This window comes from Mobula birostris, chromosome 6 (genome assembly GCF_030028105.1).
Source record: "Mobula birostris isolate sMobBir1 chromosome 6, sMobBir1.hap1, whole genome shotgun sequence".
In the NCBI taxonomy this organism is placed as follows: Eukaryota; Metazoa; Chordata; class Chondrichthyes; order Myliobatiformes; family Myliobatidae; genus Mobula; species Mobula birostris.
Window position 1 is genome coordinate 113,888,265 of NC_092375.1, and position 18,079 is coordinate 113,906,343.

Sequence of the window (18,079 nt, forward strand, 5' to 3'; positions counted from 1 at the left end):
TTGATTTGACACAATGACACCTTTCACTGTATACTTCAAAGTTTCAATGTACATGTGACAAAGGTAATCTTTAATCAATACTGTAACCATTTCTACTCCTGCATCGGACGATAGTATGACCAATCTAGTATAGTCACGTTTCATGTGGATGTCCTTACTGTGATGGTAAATGTGTTTTCTGTGGCCATTTTTCCTGGGTCCCTTCAATAAGTAGTGTCTCTGGACAAGATCCAGTTCAGAATTCCTTGAAGGGTAGGTTTTCCTCGCAGTACTTTAGCTAGTTGTAAGGAGTCTCTGTATGTCTTCTCCATGGAATGTGTGGCTTTTCCCATGTCCTCCTATGGTCCAGAGATGAACTCGGTAGATTAATTGGCCATTATAAATTGGCCCGTGATTAGGTTCGGATTAAATTGGAGTCGGTGGGGGTTGCTGGGGCAGCACAGCTTAAAGCCCTGGAAGGGCCTATTCTGCGCTGTATCCTAAATTAATAAAAGTAAAAAATAATTCAGTGCTTTACCAGCATTCAGGGGAGTCTGGGGGGGGGGGCATTAAAGGCATACGCCCCATGGCAAACAGACAACAGTAGGAGGCACTAGGGCTGCCACGGAGGAGAGTGTCAGCAAGGAGAGTGCCAGGTGCTTCCATTCTCAGTCAAAGGAGCATGGAAATGTGGTAACTTTAGGGAGAAATGTGGTAACAGCTGTCTGCTCCTGGAAACCCACCAGGTCCACCATACACCACCTTGGGAGGAGGCACCACCATGATCTCCAAACAATCCAAACCCTCCTAACTAAGCACAGTTGGATTCTGATGTTTTAATCCAAGGTTCTTTTGGAAGTCCATGTGGCACAAAACCTGTTGCTTCATTTTATTAAGTGCTAATAGAACAAAGAGAATTGGAAGCAGATGGTAGCAGGAGTGTAAGAACAAAGAGGTAAAGAAAAGAAAGACTAAAAATGGTGGAGCAACATGGTTGACCTTTGTTATACCCCATAGATAAGAACCATTCCATTCAAATTTGTGGATAAGAGTTAACCAATCAGAGAGCCCCTATTCAAACAATGTGATACCAGAGAACTTTCTGGAATGATACAAACAGCTGTAACCACTAACCACTAGGAAACATACTAAACACTTACATGTATATAGGTAGGTATATAAAATACAAGCATTGTTAAACTGCAAAGAAAAGTCTTAACAATTAAACAGTCTTACCCAACATCCCCTCCCCCTTTGATTTTAAATCATTACATATGAAAATTCAGAGGCAGAAAAACTTGTGGTACCTACATTAAGTATAAAATAATTAAAAACTACCAAAGTTATGGAACTATCAAAGGGTATACTGTATATTCTTCAAACTATTCATAGGTCATGGATAGGTAGATTAGTAGGCACACATGTGAGTTTGAACTCCTCTATTAATGATCGCTGTTATGCAAGTAAAAAAGATGTAAATTATGATAAGGCATTTCAGGTATGATTTATATTGAGCAACCCCAACTTCAGAGATGGTGAGGGTCTGTTACCAGTACAGATTCTGGTAGTTTATTGCCACATATTGTCATCACATAGGGACGGCTTCATAACGTAACACTATTACAGAACCAGTGACATGGGTTCAAACCCCACTGCTGTCTGTAAGGAGTTTGTACATTCTCCCTATGACTGCCAGGGCTTCCTTCAAGTGCCCTGGTTTCCTCCGAGTGCCCTGGTTTCCTCTGGGTGCCCTGGTTTCCTCCCACACTGGCAGTGTAGCGGTCAGTGCAATGCTTTACAGTGCCAGCTGTAATATCCGGGTTTAATTCCTGCCACTGTCTGTAAGGAGTTTGTACATTCTCACCATGACGACATGCGTTTCCGATTTCCTCTCATATTCCAAAGACGTCCGGTTAAGGCTAGCGCATTGTTGGCATGCTTTGGAAGGGTGGGCTTGCCCAGCACAATCCTTGCTGATTTGAGTTGAAGTGAACGACAGATTTCACCGTGTGTTTCAATGTACATGTGACAAATAAAGCTAATCTCTCTCTCCAGAAATATACAAGCAGTAGTTTAATTGTTCAGGTGGCTGTAATTGTGCAGTGCAGCCTCGTTGGGCCAGAAGGGCCTGTTACAGTGTTGTATCCCTAAATAAAAATTATACAATGAAATCCCTTGCTTGTGTGAAGCCCAGGGAGTAAAGAGTATACGTGGTCATAATAAATGTAACGTAGCAGAGTAGCAGCTGGCGTAATGCTATTCCAGCTTGGGCCGTCAGAGTTCAGAGTTCAATTCCAGTATCCTCTGTAAAAAGTTTTGTACATCCTTCCTGTAACCGCATGGGTTTGCTCCCACATTCCTAAGACGGACCAGTTAGTAGGTCAACTGGCTGCCGTAAATTGTCCTGTGATCAGGCGAGGGTTAAGTAGGTGGGTTTGCTGGGTGGTGCGGTTCGCTTGGCTGCAAGGTGCTCCACACTGGATCTCTAACTAAATAAAAAAGATTTTAAAAATACAGCGAAAGTAACAGAATGCCGAAGGTACAGCAGTGCTAACTGAGGCAGTATACGAAGAAATGCAAGGTGTCAGGAAGCAGAATTAAAGGTTTGCCAGCACTGCTGGGAAGGGATGTGAAAGAGATGATTAGTAACATCAGACACTACAGCACAGTACAGAGCCTTTGGCTCATGATGTTGTGCCAACCACCTAACCCTTCCCTCCCACATAACCCTCCACTTTTCTATCACCATGTGCCAATTAAAAGTGGCTTATGTACCTGCCTCTACCACCACCCCTAGCAGCACGTTCCACGCGCTGTGTGAAATAAAACTTGTATCTGACATCCCCCAATACTTTCCTCCAATCACCCTCAGATTATGTCACTTTGTATTAGCCAATTCTGCCCTGGGAAAAAGTGTCTGGCTGTCTACTCGATATGTGCCTCTTTTCATCTTGTGCACCTCTATCAAGTCATTCAAGTCCCTCACACACACAAAATGCCAGAGGAACTCAGCAGGCCAGGCAGCATCGATGGAAAAGAGTACAGTTGATGTTTCGGGCCAAAACCCTTCGGCAGGACTGGAGGAAAAAGGCTGAGGAGTAGATTTGAAAGGTGGGGGGGGGGGAGGGGAGGGAGTCTGTTGGGGTCATATACTGTGTCCAGTGCTCCCGGTGTGGCCTCCTGTATATCAGTGAGACCCGGTGTAGATTGGGAGACCACTCCGCTGAGAACCTACACTCCATCTCCCTGAAAAAGTGGGATCTCCCAGTGGCCACCCATTTTAATTCCTCTTCCTGTTCCCATTCCAATATGTCTGTCCATGGCCTCCTCCACTGTCATGATGAGGCCACAGTTAGGTTGGAGGAACAACACCGTATATTCCGTTTAGGTAGCCTCCAACCTGATGGCATGAAGATTGATTTCTCGAACTTCCGGTAATGCCCCCCACCCCACTCCTTCACCATTTCCCATCCTCCTTTTTCTCTCACCTTATCTCCTTGCCCACCCATCACCTCCTTCTGGTGCTCCTCCCCCCTTTTCTTTCTTCCATGGCCTTCTGTCTCTTTCACCAATCAACTTCCCAGCTCCTTACTTCATCCCTCCCCCTTCCGGTTTCACCTATCACCTTGTGTATCTCACTCCCCTCCCCCCACCTTTAAAATCTACTCCTCAGCTTTTTTTCTCCAGTCCTGCAGAAGGGTTTCAGCCCGAAACGTTGACTGTACTCTTTTCCATAGATGCTGCCTGGCCTGCTGAGTTCCTCTAGCATTTTGTGTGTGTTGCTTGGATTTCCAGCATCTGCAGATTTTCTCTTGTGTGTGATTCAAGTCTCCCATTCTCCTTCACTCCACCTCTCCCCAAGGCAAAATAGGTTCAGTGCTAGTAAGGTTGCATTTGGTGATGATGCACTTTGTTTCCAAGTCTGGGACGATAACAGATCTATAGGGCCACCTAATGGTTGCAACCTGAAACTGTGCTGTGACAGTTGACATAGTAAATCGGAATAGCATTGACGGGAAAATGTGACCAATGAGATTGTAGCATATGGAGGCAAAATTCTTTTGGACAAGAATTGGTCCTATTTTACCTGAAGCTTGTAATTTTTTTGAACTGTCTGACTTGGATGATAAGCCTGTGAGATTTGTCACATTTTGTTCTGACCCTTGCTAATATTTAGGGGTAGATCTTGCCATTTCTGCCTGTGTAGATACAGTTCACCTACGCCACTCACTGTTTGGTCCTACCATGACAGTGCCATTTCTGTACTTAAAGGAAGGAAGGATTATAACTAGTCTTTATTTTGTTGAAGTATCTTAATTGCACAAATGTCCAGCATTTAAATGATCTAGAGTCGAGATAGACCATAAGACACAGGGAGTGGGGCCATTTGGCCAATTGAACCTGCTCTGCCATTCCATGATGGCTGATTTATTGCACTTCTCAACTCCATTCTTCTGCCTTCTACCTGTAATCAAGAGCCTAACAACCTCTGCTTTAAATATACCCAGTGACATGGCCATCTGTGGCAATGAATTATACAGATTCACCGCACTCTGGCTAAAGAAATTCCTCTCATCAGTTTTCTAAAGAGATGTCCTTCTATTCTGAGGCTGTGCCCTCTGGTCCTAGATGATTAAGTAGGCCACTCTCTCTGTTCTGTCAAATGGCTGCTGTTCCTGATTCTGTCACGCCAACACCCTTTCAAGCGCAGTTCTGTAGGAGTGCTGCAGTGCCGACTTTTTCAATGAGATATAAAGCCTGCCTGGCCCCTCAGGTGGACAATAAGGTCCCACTGTTGCCACCCTGAAGGGGAAGCAGGGTTATTGCAGGCAGCAAAAGCAAACTCCTCAACCAGCGTCTCCAAGAGAGGTTAACTGGTCAGTCTGTGGGATCTCGCTGTGGACACACTGCAGTTGTAACACATGGTTATTTGCATTACTGTTGCCTTCCTGTCGGTTAGAATTCTCTGTACCCTTTGACATCCTTAGTAATCAAGAACCCATCAACCTCTGTCTTAAATACACCCAATGACTTGGCCTCCACGGCCGTCTGTGGCAATAGATTCCACAGATTCACCACCCTCGAGCTAAAGAAATTCCTCCTCACCTTTGTTCTAAAAGAATGTCCTCATCTTCTGAGGCTGTGTCCTCCGGTCCTAGACTGTCCCACTATAGGAAACATCCTCTCCACATCCACTCTATCTAGGCCTTTCAATATTCGATAGGTTTCAATGAGAACAGGTGTGCCTGATAAAGTGGTCACTAAGTGTGTGCTCATATCATCTGTAATTGCTGCATTCTCTGTCTGTTCTGTGCCGTTTCTGTGTTTGTCCCCTTTGTGCTGTTTGCTGTGTTGGCGAGCCAGGTGAGTGGGGCATTGCATGTTCTTGATGTTCTGTGTGTGCTGTTGTAGTAACCGTTTTATAATATCTGCTTTCTCTTGTTGCCCCCATGGAAGCGAAGTATTCCGCTACTGCAGGAGACAAAGCTATGGTATGGAAACACTTCTGTGTCTATATAAATGCTCTTTCAGCTCTCCGAGGGTCCCACTGGGGTCAGCAGAGCAGGGCTGGGGCGAGGGAGTCAGCTGGAAGGACTGACTCTGGTGTCACGGGCAAGAGGGTGGAATTGGGGCCTTATGATGTTATCTGTTTTCCAATGACATTGAGCACTACAGCACAGAAACGGGGCTTATGCCCATCTAGTCTACGCTGGGCTATTGTTCTGTCTAGTTCCTTTGGACCCGGATCATCGCCCTCCATACCCTTCCTGTCCATGTACTTACCCAAACTTCTCTTAAATGGTGCAATCGAACCGACACCCACCACTTCTGCCGGCAGCTCGTTCCACACTTGCACCAACCTCTGAGTGAAGAAGTTAACCCTCAGGTTCCCCTTAGATACTTCACCTGTCACCCTCACACTTCTGGGATGTCCATAAGACATGCGAGCAGAATTAGGGTACTTGGCCCTTCAAGTCTGCTCTTCCATTCCCTCATGGTTAATTTATTGTCTCTCTCATCTCCATTCTCCCGCCTTCTCCCTGTATCCTTTGATGCCCTCACTAATCAAGAATCTATCAACCTCTGCTTTAAATATACCCAATAACTTGGCCTCGGCAGCCATCTGTGGCAGTGAATTCCACAGATTCATCTTCCTCTGGCTAAAGAAGTTCCTCTTCATCTCTGTTCTAAAGGGACTTCCTTCTATTCTGAGACTGTGCCCTCTGGCCCTAGGCTCACAGCTATAGAAAATATCCTTTCCATGTCCACTCTATCTAGGCCTTTCAATATTCGATAGATTTCAATAAGGTTCCTCCCCCCCCACCCACCGCCATTCTTGTAAACTCCAGCGAGTACAGGCCCAGAACTATCGAATGTTCCTCATACTTTAACCTTTTCATTCCCGGGATCGTCCTCGTGAACCTCCTCTGGATCCTTTCCAATGCTAGCACAGCCTTCTTAGAAAAGGGGCCCAGAACTGTTCACATTACTCCAAGTGTGGTCTGACCAGTGCCTTAGTATCAGTGTGCTGCAGCACAGAAATAGGCCCTTGACTCACTTTTGAGCAACCTGAGGATATGACGATGCTGCTGAATCTTTCCTCCTTCCATCCCTCCTTCCCTCCTTCCTTTCATCCCTCCCTCCATTTATCCCTTAATCACATCCTTCCTTCTTCTTGTTGCTTTCATTTTTCACTTCTCTTTCTTTACACATTTCATCTTTCTGTACAACACAGCACAGGCACCACCCCCCCCGCCCACAATGTTGCCCTGACCCCTCCCAACCCTCTCCAAGACCAATCGAATGCCCCCTCCCTCAAAGCCCTCCACTCTTCCCCCATCCATGAGTTTCTCAGATGTCTCAAGTGCTTCTGCCTCTACCACTTCAGTTACGAGAGGAGAGTGGACAGACTGGGAGCATTTTTCCTGAAGCAGCAGAGCCTGAAGGCAGGTGATGAGACGTAGATAGTATAGGCAGATGGAATCTTTTTCTCCCAGGGTTCAGGTATTGAAAACAAAAAAAGTTTACCTCTGCCATTTACCCCCGCCCCCCTTCCCACTTCCTACTTCATTTTCCCACTCTGGCCTCCCTCTTATCTCTTCTCCTCCCCTGCCCATTACCTCCCCCTGGATCCTCTCCTCCTTCCCTTTCTCCCATGGTCCACTCATCTCCTCTATCAGATTCCAGCCCTTTACCCTTTCCACCTATCACCTCCCAGTTTCTCACTTACCCCACCTGGCTTCACCTATCACTTCTTAGCTTGCACTACTGCGCCCCCCCCCCCCCATTTTCTTATTCTGGCTTCTGCTCCCTTTTCACTTCTGAAGAAGGGTCTCGGCCCAAAATGGCAACAGTTATTCATTTCCACAGACGCTGCCTGACCTGCTGTTCCTCCAGCGTGTTACCTCTCCTATTTCCTTTTCCCTCTCTCCCTCCATTTGTTTCTTTCATTCCTTTATCTCTCTTCCCTTTTCTTTTAGTTTTCTTTCTTGTCCTTTCCTTCCCCTTCTTCCTGCTTCTTCCACTACTACTTCCTCAATCCCTTTCTTCCATCTCTCTCGCACACCCTTTCTTTGATTTTACCGTACTCTCTCCTTCCCTTTCTCCCAACTTTTCTTTCATCTTTCTTTCCCTCATTCCTCCCCTCCTCCTTCACTCAATCCTCCTGTTTCCCCTTTCTCTCTTCCTCACTTGCCTTTCCTTCCTTTCTTTGGTTCCCTTTCTTCCTATGTCTGTTTTTCCCCTATTTCCTCCCCACCTATTCTATCTCTCCTCTGCTTTCCTCCACTTTCCCTCTTCTTCTCATTCCATCCCCTTTCTTCCATTTCTCAACCACCCACCTTCATTGCTACCATCCATCCAAACATTTTCTGCAATTTTCCTGAAACCCTTCATTTTTTATTCCCATGTCTTCTTTCCTTCTGTCCATCCATCCTTCATTCCTCCCTTTCTTTTGCCTTTCACTCCTTCCTTCTTCCCGCTTTTTTGTTTTTTTCATTCCCTTCATTTTTCCATTTCCTTCATTATTTCCATTTTGTTCCTTCTTTCTTTCCAGAGTTTGTCTCTTCTATTCTTTTCTTCCTTCTGTTCTCCATTTCCCCAATTATTCCTCCTTTTCTGCACTTCTTCCTTTTGTTCTTCATCTTTCATATACATTTTTACCATCTTTCCCACAACCCCTCCTTCTGCTATTTTCATCTTCCTTCCCTCCCCCCATCTTGGATCCATTTATTCTTTCCACTCTTCCTTCATCTATTTTCCTTGCATGCTACTTCTTCCCTTCATTATTTCCTTTCCTCCTTCCTTCCTTCTTTCCCTTACCTCCTTCGGTTCATTCCTCCATTCCTTCCTTCTTAACTTCCTAACTTCTGCCCTTTATTCCTTATTTCTTTCTTTCTATTCTTTCCTCTTTCCTTGTTCTCATGCTCCATTACCATTCTCCTTCCTTTCTTGCTTCCACCCTTCTGCATTCACTTTTTCCTTCTTTCCGCTTCTCCTTTACTTCATTTAGAACTCTCCTTTCCCCCTTTCTTTCTTCCTAACCTGCCTCTATTCCTCCCTTCCTTCCATTCTTCTCTCATCCCTTCTTTTCAAATTTCTCTTTATTCCTCCCTTTTTTAGTGATTTCATCCACCCTCCCCTCCTTTTTCTTTTGTTCATTCATTCCTTTCTTCATTTTTTTTATTTAATCCTTTCTTCCATTCCTACTTTTTCCTTCCTTCCTTTATTTTTTCTATGCCCTTTCTTAACCATTTCCTTCCTCATTCCTCCATGTCTTCCCTCCACCCACTTTCTCCTCGATTGTTCCATTTGGGGATAATGGACCAGAGTGAGGATGGTTTGAGTGTTGGAGCTTGGTTGTTCCTGGTGTCCTGGGTCAGAGAATCCACGCCATCAACCCCAGGAGAAATGAGATGAACCGGCCACTATCACCTTGCTGTCTGTGGGAGCTTATTGTGCTCAAATTATCTGCTCTATTTTGCACACAGTGACTGCATTTCATTGACTGTTAAACACTTTGCGATGTGCTGTGGTTGGGGATGGAAACATTAGCTTGGTCCCTGTTCACAGCTTCTTGCCTACGGGGTTTGTTTATGTTGTGAAGCCTCTGTTGGCTAAGGGTGCCACCATGACTCAATGGAGATCTTAGAGTTTGAAACAATACAGTACAGACTCTTCAAACTTTTTAACCTTATCCAAGGTCAATCTAGCTCTTCCCTCCCACATAGCCCTCCATTTCTCTTTCATCCATGTGCATATCTGCAACTATCTTAGATGTCCCTAATGTATCTGCCTCTTTCACCACCCCAGCAAGGCATTCAATGCACCCACCACTCTCTGTGTGAAGAACATACCTCTGCCATTTCTGCCCTGGGATAAGTCTTGGCTGTCCTCTCTATTTGTGACTTCACCATCTTGCACACCTCTATCAAGTCACCTCTCATCCCCCTTCACTCAAAAGAGAAACGCTCCAGCTCACTCAACCTATCCTCATAAGACTCTGGTTATATAATATATATATAAAACTATAAAACCCTGGTTAGACCACGCCTGGAGTATTGTGTTCAGTCCCATTTCCCTCATTATAGGAAAGATGCAGAAGCTTTAGTGAGAGTACAGAGGAGATTGACCAGGCTGGCTTTAGTGAGAGGACAGAGGAGATTGACCAGGATGGCTTTAGTGAGAGGACAGGGGAGATTGACCAGGATGGCTTTAGTGAGAGGACAGAGGAGATTGACCAGGCTGGCTTTAGTGAGAGGACAGAGGAGATTGACCAGGATGGCTTTAGTGAGAGGACAGAGGAGATTGACCAGGATGGCTTTAGTGAGAGGACAGAGGAGATTTACCAGGCTGGCTTTAGTGAGAGGACAGGGGAGATTGACCAGGATGGCTTTAGTGAGAGGACAGAGGAGATTGACCAGGATGCTGTCTGGACCAGAAAGCATGCCTTGTGAGGACAGGTTGAGTGAACTAGGGCTTTTCTTTTTGGAGTGAAGGAGGATGAGAGGTGACTTGATAGAGGTGTACAAGATAATAAGAGACATAGATTGCATGGACAGCCAGTGACTTTTCCCGAGGGTGAAATAACTAATACGGGGGGGGGGCATAATTTTAAGAAGATTGGAGAAAATTATAGGGGGATACCTGAGGTAGATGTTTTACACAGAGAATGTGAGAAATGCTCTGGTGGCAGAGGTAGATATAGTAGAAGCATTTAAGAAACTCTTAAATAGACACACATGGATGAAGGAAAAATGGAAAACTATTTGGGAGAGAAGTGTTAGATTGATTTTAGAGTAGATTAAAGGGTCGGCATGATGTTGTGGGCTGAAGGGCCTGTACTGTGCTGTAATGTTCTATGTAACTTTAGTGACACCTTGTACAGAGAGAGGAACTTCACTTCTCATACAGACACGTAACTTCACCCTGTCAGTGCAACTTCCTGTTGTTCCCTGTGCCCCCCGCCTTCTGTGGTACCTGGACTAACTTGCTTTCACTCATCCGCGCCCCCCCCCCATCATCCTAATAAAGGGTCACAGCCTGTTTCTCTTTGTGAAGATGTTCCCTGACCTGCTGAGTTTGTATTCAGCACTTTCTGTTGTCATTGCTTATAGTGTACCAGGAGCACTGTGAACAGCTCCAGCCCCCTTGTAGACAGGAGGGGGTGGTGGGGACTTGACAGAAGATTCCCAAGCTGTGAGGTTTTATCTGGCAGGCAGCCTTGAGTATGAGTGAGCTGGAGTACTTTCCCCCTGCAAATGAGATAAATGCAAGCAAGCTTTTTCACCTGAGGCTGGGTGCGACTAGAACTGGAGGTCATGGGTCAAGGGTGAAAGGTGAAATTTGCACGAGCACCTTCACTCAGAGGATGGTAGGAGTGTGGAATGAGCAGCCAGCACAACTGGTGGTTGCAGACTCCATTTCAGCATTTGAGAGGATTTTAATAATGTAGGTCAATGAATAGATGGGGTATTTAGGGCTATGGTCCAGGTGAGGTAATGGGACGAGGCAGATCAGTTCAGCACAGACCAGGTGGTCTGCCCTCAGAGAGTCAGAGCTATAGAACACTACAGCACAGAAACAGGCCCTTCAGCCCATCTAGTATGTGCCAAATTATTAATCTCCCACCTAGACCATAGCCCTCCTTACCCCTCCCATCTTCACGTACTGATTCAAATTTCTTAAATGTTGAAATTGAACCCACATCCACCACTTCCGCTGGCAGCTCATTGCACACTCTCACCTCCCTCTGAGTGAAGCAGATCTCCCTCGTGTTCCTCTTAAACATTTCACCTTCCACCCTTTACCCATGACCTCAAGTTCTTGTCTCGCCTAACCTCAGTAGGATAAGTCTGCTTGCATTTATCCAATCTATAACCCTCATTAAGGTCTTCAAGATTATATTTAGGAAATGTCTATGTGTGCGTGTGTTTACTCGGGGTAGGGGTCTAGAATTAGGCTGCTCACTCAAAAAAATCCAGTCAGGAATTCAGGAATCCAGGGAGTGGGGAGAATGTGGGATCTGTTCCTATGCCGAGAGTTTGAGGCATCTAGCTGTAAAAGAAACTTCCAAGCCAGCAATTGCTGCAAATCCAAAATGAAGTCAGGAAACATTGGAAACACTCGGCGGGTCAGGCAGCAGCCATGGGGGGAGATATGAAGGATTCCATACCTGAAATGTTAACTGTTTCTCTGTCCTCAGATGTTGCTTGACTGGAGGGTTATTTCCAGCACAATCTGGTTTTATTAGGCAAAATGCAAGGATGGGTTAAATTCACCATAAGACGTAAGAACAGAATCAGGTCATTCAGCCCATCAAGTCTGCTCTGCCATTCCATCATGACTGATGTATTACCCCTCTCAACCCCATTCTTCTGCCATCTCCCTGTTACTGCTGGGGCCCTGACCCATCAAGAATCTATTAACCTCTACTTTAAATATACTCAATGAGTTGGCCTCCACAGCTATCTGTGGCAATGAATACCCAGCACCCTCTGGTGAAAGAAATTCCTCCTCATCTCTGTTCTAAGAAAACATCCATCTGTACCAAGTCTGTACCCTCTGATCCTCGACTCCCGCTATAGGAAACATCCACTCCACATTCACACTATCTAGGACTTTTAATATTCAATAAGTTTCAATAAAATCCCTCCTCATTCTTCTAATCTCCAGCATGTACAGGCCCAGAGCCATCAAATGCTCCTCCTACTTTAACCCTTCATTCCCTGAATCTTCTCTGAACCCTCTCCAATGCCAGCACATCCTTTCTTAGATAAGGGGCCAAAAGCTACTCACGTACTTCAAGTGCAATCTGACTTACATCCTTGCTTTTGTATTCTAGTCCTCTTGAAATGAATACTAACATTGCATTTGCCTTCCTTCCCACAATCTGCAAGTTAGGGATTCCTGCATGAGGACTCCTGAGGGTAAGTGGGACATGAAGATGTAGAGGCATTGTGAGGGGGAAGAACAGAAACACCCACAAGGGGTAGAAGGCTGAATGGCCTGTTTCTCCAATTTTGTAGGCCAGTGCAGAAGTGTAGCTAAACCTCCCTTCACCACACTCTCCACCCCCACCAGCCCTGTCTAACCTCTAAGCCCACAGGGCCGTCCATTACCTTGGCCACCCTGGCATCCTTCTGCCAACTTTTAACTTTGGTTCTCGTCTCGCTTCAGACTCGGAGGAATGCGGTGAAGAGGAGGTGTTTGAAGTGCAGAAGACAGAACCCTCCCGGGAACAGCAGGGACCTCAGAGTGTGGTCCGAAGAGTGCCCACAGGTAGGTGTTGAGGTTTCTGTTCACAAGCTGCACTCCTGACTGGGCAGGAGGGCTCGTTGTCCTTCCCCCACCCCCATCTGCCAGCCACATTAAACCCCAGAGGTTCCAATCTATCAAATGATCTTCACCTCCTGTCCTATCTACACTGTCCATAGGGCAGCAAAGTAGCATAACAGTTGGCAAAACACTACTATGGTGCCAGTGACCTCGGTTCAATTCCACCACCGTCTGTAAGGGGTTTGTGTGTTCTCCCCACGTCTACGTGGGTTTTCACCGGGTGTTCCGAAATCCAAGGATAAAGCGGGTTAGGGTTAGCGAGTTGTCGCCGGAAGCAGGAAGCATGGCGACACTTGTGGGCTGCCCTCCGGCTGTTGATGTAAACCACAACCTTCACTATATGTTTTGATGTATATGTGACAAATAAAGCTAATCTTTAATGTTTCTCTGGGACCAAACCCCTGCCCACCCATTGCCTCCCAGTCCTCTGTGATCTCTGCTGCTCTCTGGCCCTTTGACCAAGTGCTCAGCCAGACTTGTTCCCCCTGGCCACATGTCCCATCACCTCCTCCTTCCCTTTCTCCCATGGTCCACTCTCTTCTCCTATCAGATCCCTCCTTCTTCAGCCCTCCACCTCTTCCACCTATCACCTTCCAGTTTCTCACCATTCCCCTCCCCCTCGCCTGGTTTCACCTATCACCTGCCGGCTTGTACTTCTTCCCCTCTCCCCCACCTTCTTATTCTGGCTTCTGCCCCCTTCCTTTCCAGTGCAGAGGAAGGGTCTTTTTTTCCCCCAAAATGTTGACTGTTTATTCCCCTGCATTGATGCTGCCAGACTTGCTGAATTCCTCCAGCATTCTGTGTCTATTACTCCAGTGTCCTGCTTGTTCTCAAAGAGTTGTAGAGTAACACAGCACAGAAACAGGCCCTTCAGCCCAACTGGTCCCCCCTACTAGCCCCAGTTGGTCACGTTCAGCCTAATAACCCTCCAAGCCCCTCTCCAATAGGTACCCATAATGCTCAGGGTGATCAAAACATTCAAGATTGTTTAATATCATTTCCTGTACACAAGTGTAGAGGAGAACAAAATGATTGTTACTCTGGATGTGACTGCGCACAAAAAAAGCACAGTAAGATAAAGAACACAATAATTTAAAAAAACACAAGAGATCCTTCATGATGTTTTGGCCCTTTTCCAGCACCTTTCTGTATACGTGTCCCTGATGACAGGTAGGCTGGTGTCAGTGATGTATTGTGCAGTTTTTGACCACCCGTTGCAGAGCCTTCCTGTCCACCGCAGTGTAGTTTCTGTACTGTGTAGTGATGCAGCTTGTGAGGTTGCTCTCGACCGCACATCCATAGAGCGACATGTGCTCATGTCCATAGTCCCGTTCTCTTCAGCCTCTTCAGAAACTAGAGCCATTGGAGTTTTCCTGATTGCGTAGGATGAGCATGGGAACACTGGACCATCAGAGCATGGGGACATTTACAGGCAGCTGATCATATACTGTAAACATATAAGCGAGAATGAAGAACATTAAACTACAAGAAAAATGACAACTTGGACTTGAATCCGACATTTGGTATCCAAATACCTCCTAAAGACTGCAAATGTACCCAGCTCGACCACTTCCTCTGGCAGCCCATTCCGGTCCATGAGGATCTCAGCATCCTCCCTGCTGGCCCCAGTTGTCCACATTCAGCCCATAAACCTCCCAAGTCCCTCCCTTCCATATACCTGTCTTAAATGTTGTAATTACACCCACCTCAACCACTTCCTGAGGCAGCTCATCCCAGGTACTCACTGCCCTCTGTGTAAAGAAGTTACCTCTCAGGTCGCTATTAAACTCTCCTCTTGTATCTGTGCCCTCTGGTTTTGGACTATCCAAACCTGGGGAAAAAACTATAACTGTCTACCTTATTCATATCCCTCAAGGTTTCATAAATTTCTGTGAGGTCCCTCCTCATTCTCCTGCACCGGATAAAGATCCAGTGTGGTCAACCTCCCCCTAGAACTCAGGCCCTGTAGTCCAGACAGCATCCTTGTAAATCTCTTCTGCACCTTCTCCAGCTTGACAATGCCTTTCCTGTCACAGGGTGACCAAACCTGTACACAATACTACAAATCAACGACTGTAAAACTGCGACGTAATGTTCTTCCTCCTGTACCCGACGCCCTGACTGGTGAAGGCCAGCGTGCAGGACACCTTCATCACCACCCTGTCTACTTGCCACTTCCGGGTGGCTTTCCAAAGGCCTGACCTCCTGACTTTCCCCTCCCGAAGTCTACCATCAGCTCTGCCTTCATCGAGAATGATTTCAGATTTATTGAATGGAATTTGAATTTGTAATCTCATAATGTTCATCTGACAGAAGTGAGGACCTAGATGGGGTGTTTCCCAAGGCTGGGAAGCTGAGGGGCCATTTTTTAATAGATGGTATTGGGTACATGGAACGAGCTGCCAGAGGAAGGTTGAGGCAGGTACAATAACAACATTTAAAAGATGATTAGACAGGTACGTCAATAGCTCCAATATAGTAGCAGCAACACAAAGTGCTGGAGGATCTCAGCAGGTCAGGTAGCATCTATGGAGGGGAATAAACAGTTGACATTTCAGGCCGAGACCCTTCATCAGGACTGGCACAGAAGGGGGACGAGGCCGGAATATGAAGGTGAGCAGGAGGGGAAGAAGTGGAAGCTGGAAGGTGACAGTGAAGCCAGGTGAGGGGGAAGGATATTGGTATTGGAAAAATTCATATGTCTCAGGTCTCTTTTAAATCTCTCCCCTCTTATCTCTTCCCTCTTACTTATGGGCTCCCTGACCTTGGGGAAAAGATGATCACCGTCCACTCTCATGATTTTATAAGCTTCTAAGAGACCACTCCTCATTCTCCTACGCTCCATGGAAGAACGATCCAGCGTGGCCAACCTCTCTCTATAACTCAGGCCCTCTAGTTCAGGCAGCGTCCTCATAAGTAAGGTGACAATAAAGTGCAGAGGTCCCAGTGAGGTAGACTGTGAGGGCAAGGGTCCATATTATTGGAACACTGTGGCAACTTTATTAGGTACACCTTTACACCTGCTCATTAATGCAAATATACAATCAGCCAATCACGTGGCAGCAACTCAATGCATAAAAGCAGGCAGACGTGGTCAAGAGATTCAGTCGTTGTTCAGACGAAACATCAGAATGGGGAAGAAGGTCGAATATACGCTCAATGACCACTTTATTAGGTACCTTCTGCAGCTAATAACGTGGCTACTAAGTGTATATTCATGGTCTTCTGCTGCTATAGCTTATTCACTTTTTGTTCAAAAGTTGTATGTTCAGAGATGCTCTCCTATACAGCACTGTTATAATGTGTGGTTATATAAGTTACTGTCACCTTCCTGTCAACTTGAATCAGTCTGGCCACTCTCCTCTGACCTCACTCATCAACAAGGAGTTTTCACCCACAGAACTGCCGCTCACTTGGATAATTTTTGTTTTCCACACCATTCTCTATAAACTCTAGAGACTGTTGTGCGTGAAAATCCCAGGAGATCAGCAGTTTCTGAGATTCTCAAACCACCCCGTCTGGCACCAACAATCATTCCACAGTCAAAGTCACTTAGATCACATTTCTTCCCCATTCTGATGTTTGGTCTGAACAACAACTGAACCTCTTGACCATGCCTGCATGCTTTTATACATTGAGTTGCTGCCTCATGACTGGCTGATGAGATATTTTCATGAACAGACAGGTGTACCTAATAAAGTGGCCATGGAGTGTAACTCATCTGGGGTTTAGCAGGAGTCTCTCAGAGATTTGTTTTACAGTTTCACCACAAAAAGCATCTAATCTCGATACATCACTGCTTGGTATGACAACTGCTCTGCCCATGACCACAAGAAACTGTATTAAGTTTCGAACAGAGACGAGGAGAAATTTCTGTAACCGGAGGGTGTAACCCTATGGAATGAGATCCCCTTCATCTATCTAAACTTTCGTTCTAACTTTCTTCATTCTGCAGTGTTCCCAGAGATCGGAATTCGCTGTTTCCGCCACTGACGTTTTCTTTTCCTTTCTCTTTTCCCTTTCTTCCTGAGGAGGAGAGCTCGAGTGTTTCACAGACTCGACCTCGGAGAGCACCCCCTCCTCATTGCGGACCGCCCCCGAGCACCAGGTGACCCCAGAGGCCCCGGGCACTGCCCAGCAATCGCCGGCGTGGAGTTGGAGCGCGGGGGTGGGAGGACGCGAGGAGGAGGCGGCGGAGGAGGAGCTCCGTGTCGGCCCAGCCCAGGGGAGCCCTGTGTCGGAGGCCCCAAGGCAAGCAGCGCAGACCGGCCACGCTCACGTCCGGCACCTGGGGGTTGAGCCGCTTCTTCGGGCCTCCCGTTCTAATCTGGCCTATAGTAGCTGGGGTTCGGAAGACAGCCTGTCTGTTACTAGCGATGTGTACGGCAGCATGTTCAGCCTGTACAGAGGGAAACCCTTGTTTATACCTGTGTAAGTACGACACTCCTCACGGAGACATTTCTCCCATCGCCCACCCCTCATTGGGAAACGCAGCCCTTTTGATTTGGGACAGCGGCTTCCATCTCTTCCATCTGCTTCCCACTTCCATCTCAATTTGGTGGCAAATTATTGGAATACCACCCTTTTTCTTTTCATTTTCCATGTTAAAGTCATTTTTTAAAAACTTTTGAGTTGCATTAACCATCAGAACTCAATTGCTTCGGAATCCCTATTAGGTTTATTATTGCTGATGTACGTCATGCAGTTCGCTGTTTAGTGGCAGCAATACAGTGCAAGAAATAAAAATGGTTATGTTACAATGAAAAATAATAAGTAGTGCAAAAGAGGAACAATAAGGCAGAGCCCATGAACCACTCAGAAATCTGGTGGCAGAGGTGAACCTAAACGTTGAGTGTGGGTCTTCAGGCTCCTGTACCTCTTTCCTAATGGTTCAGATGGTGAGGGTCCTTATTGAAGATAGGTTGAGTGAGCTAGGGCTATTCTCTTTGGAGGGAAGGAGGATGAGAGGTGTCTTGATAGAGGTGTACAAGGTGAAGTGAGGCATAGATAGAAAGGACAACCAACCAGAGACTTTCTCCCCAGGGTGGAAATGGCTAATATGAGGGGGCATAATTTTAAAGTGATTGGAGGAAAGTATAGGAGGATGTCAGAGGTAGTTTTTCTTTTACACAGAGTGTGGTGATGGATGGAACAGCCTGCCAGAAGCGGTGGAGGAAGATACATTAAGGGCATTTAAGAAACTCTTAGGTAGGCCCATGGATGAGAGTAAAATAGAGGGCAATGTGGAAGGGAAAGGTTAGGT

At 46.2% G+C, this 18,079-nt stretch overlaps 1 protein-coding gene across 10 annotated transcripts in view; it reads left to right on the plus strand.

Annotated features, from left to right (window-relative positions):
* The window catches only part of spega (striated muscle enriched protein kinase a), a 392,740-nt gene that overhangs the window by 97,566 nt on the left and 277,095 nt on the right, over positions 1-18,079 (plus strand). For 6 of the 10 annotated variants that reach the window (XM_072261057.1, XM_072261052.1, XM_072261055.1 and 3 more), the window contains 2 exons: positions 12,658-12,759; positions 16,848-17,067. In XM_072261057.1, the coding sequence (XP_072117158.1) occupies positions 12,658-12,759; positions 16,848-17,067 (322 nt within the window). Of the gene's footprint in view, positions 1-12,657; positions 12,760-16,847; positions 17,068-17,131; positions 17,248-18,079 lie in introns of those variants that run through there. The other 4 variants (XM_072261060.1, XM_072261061.1, XM_072261054.1 and 1 more) reach the window with 3 other exon arrangements.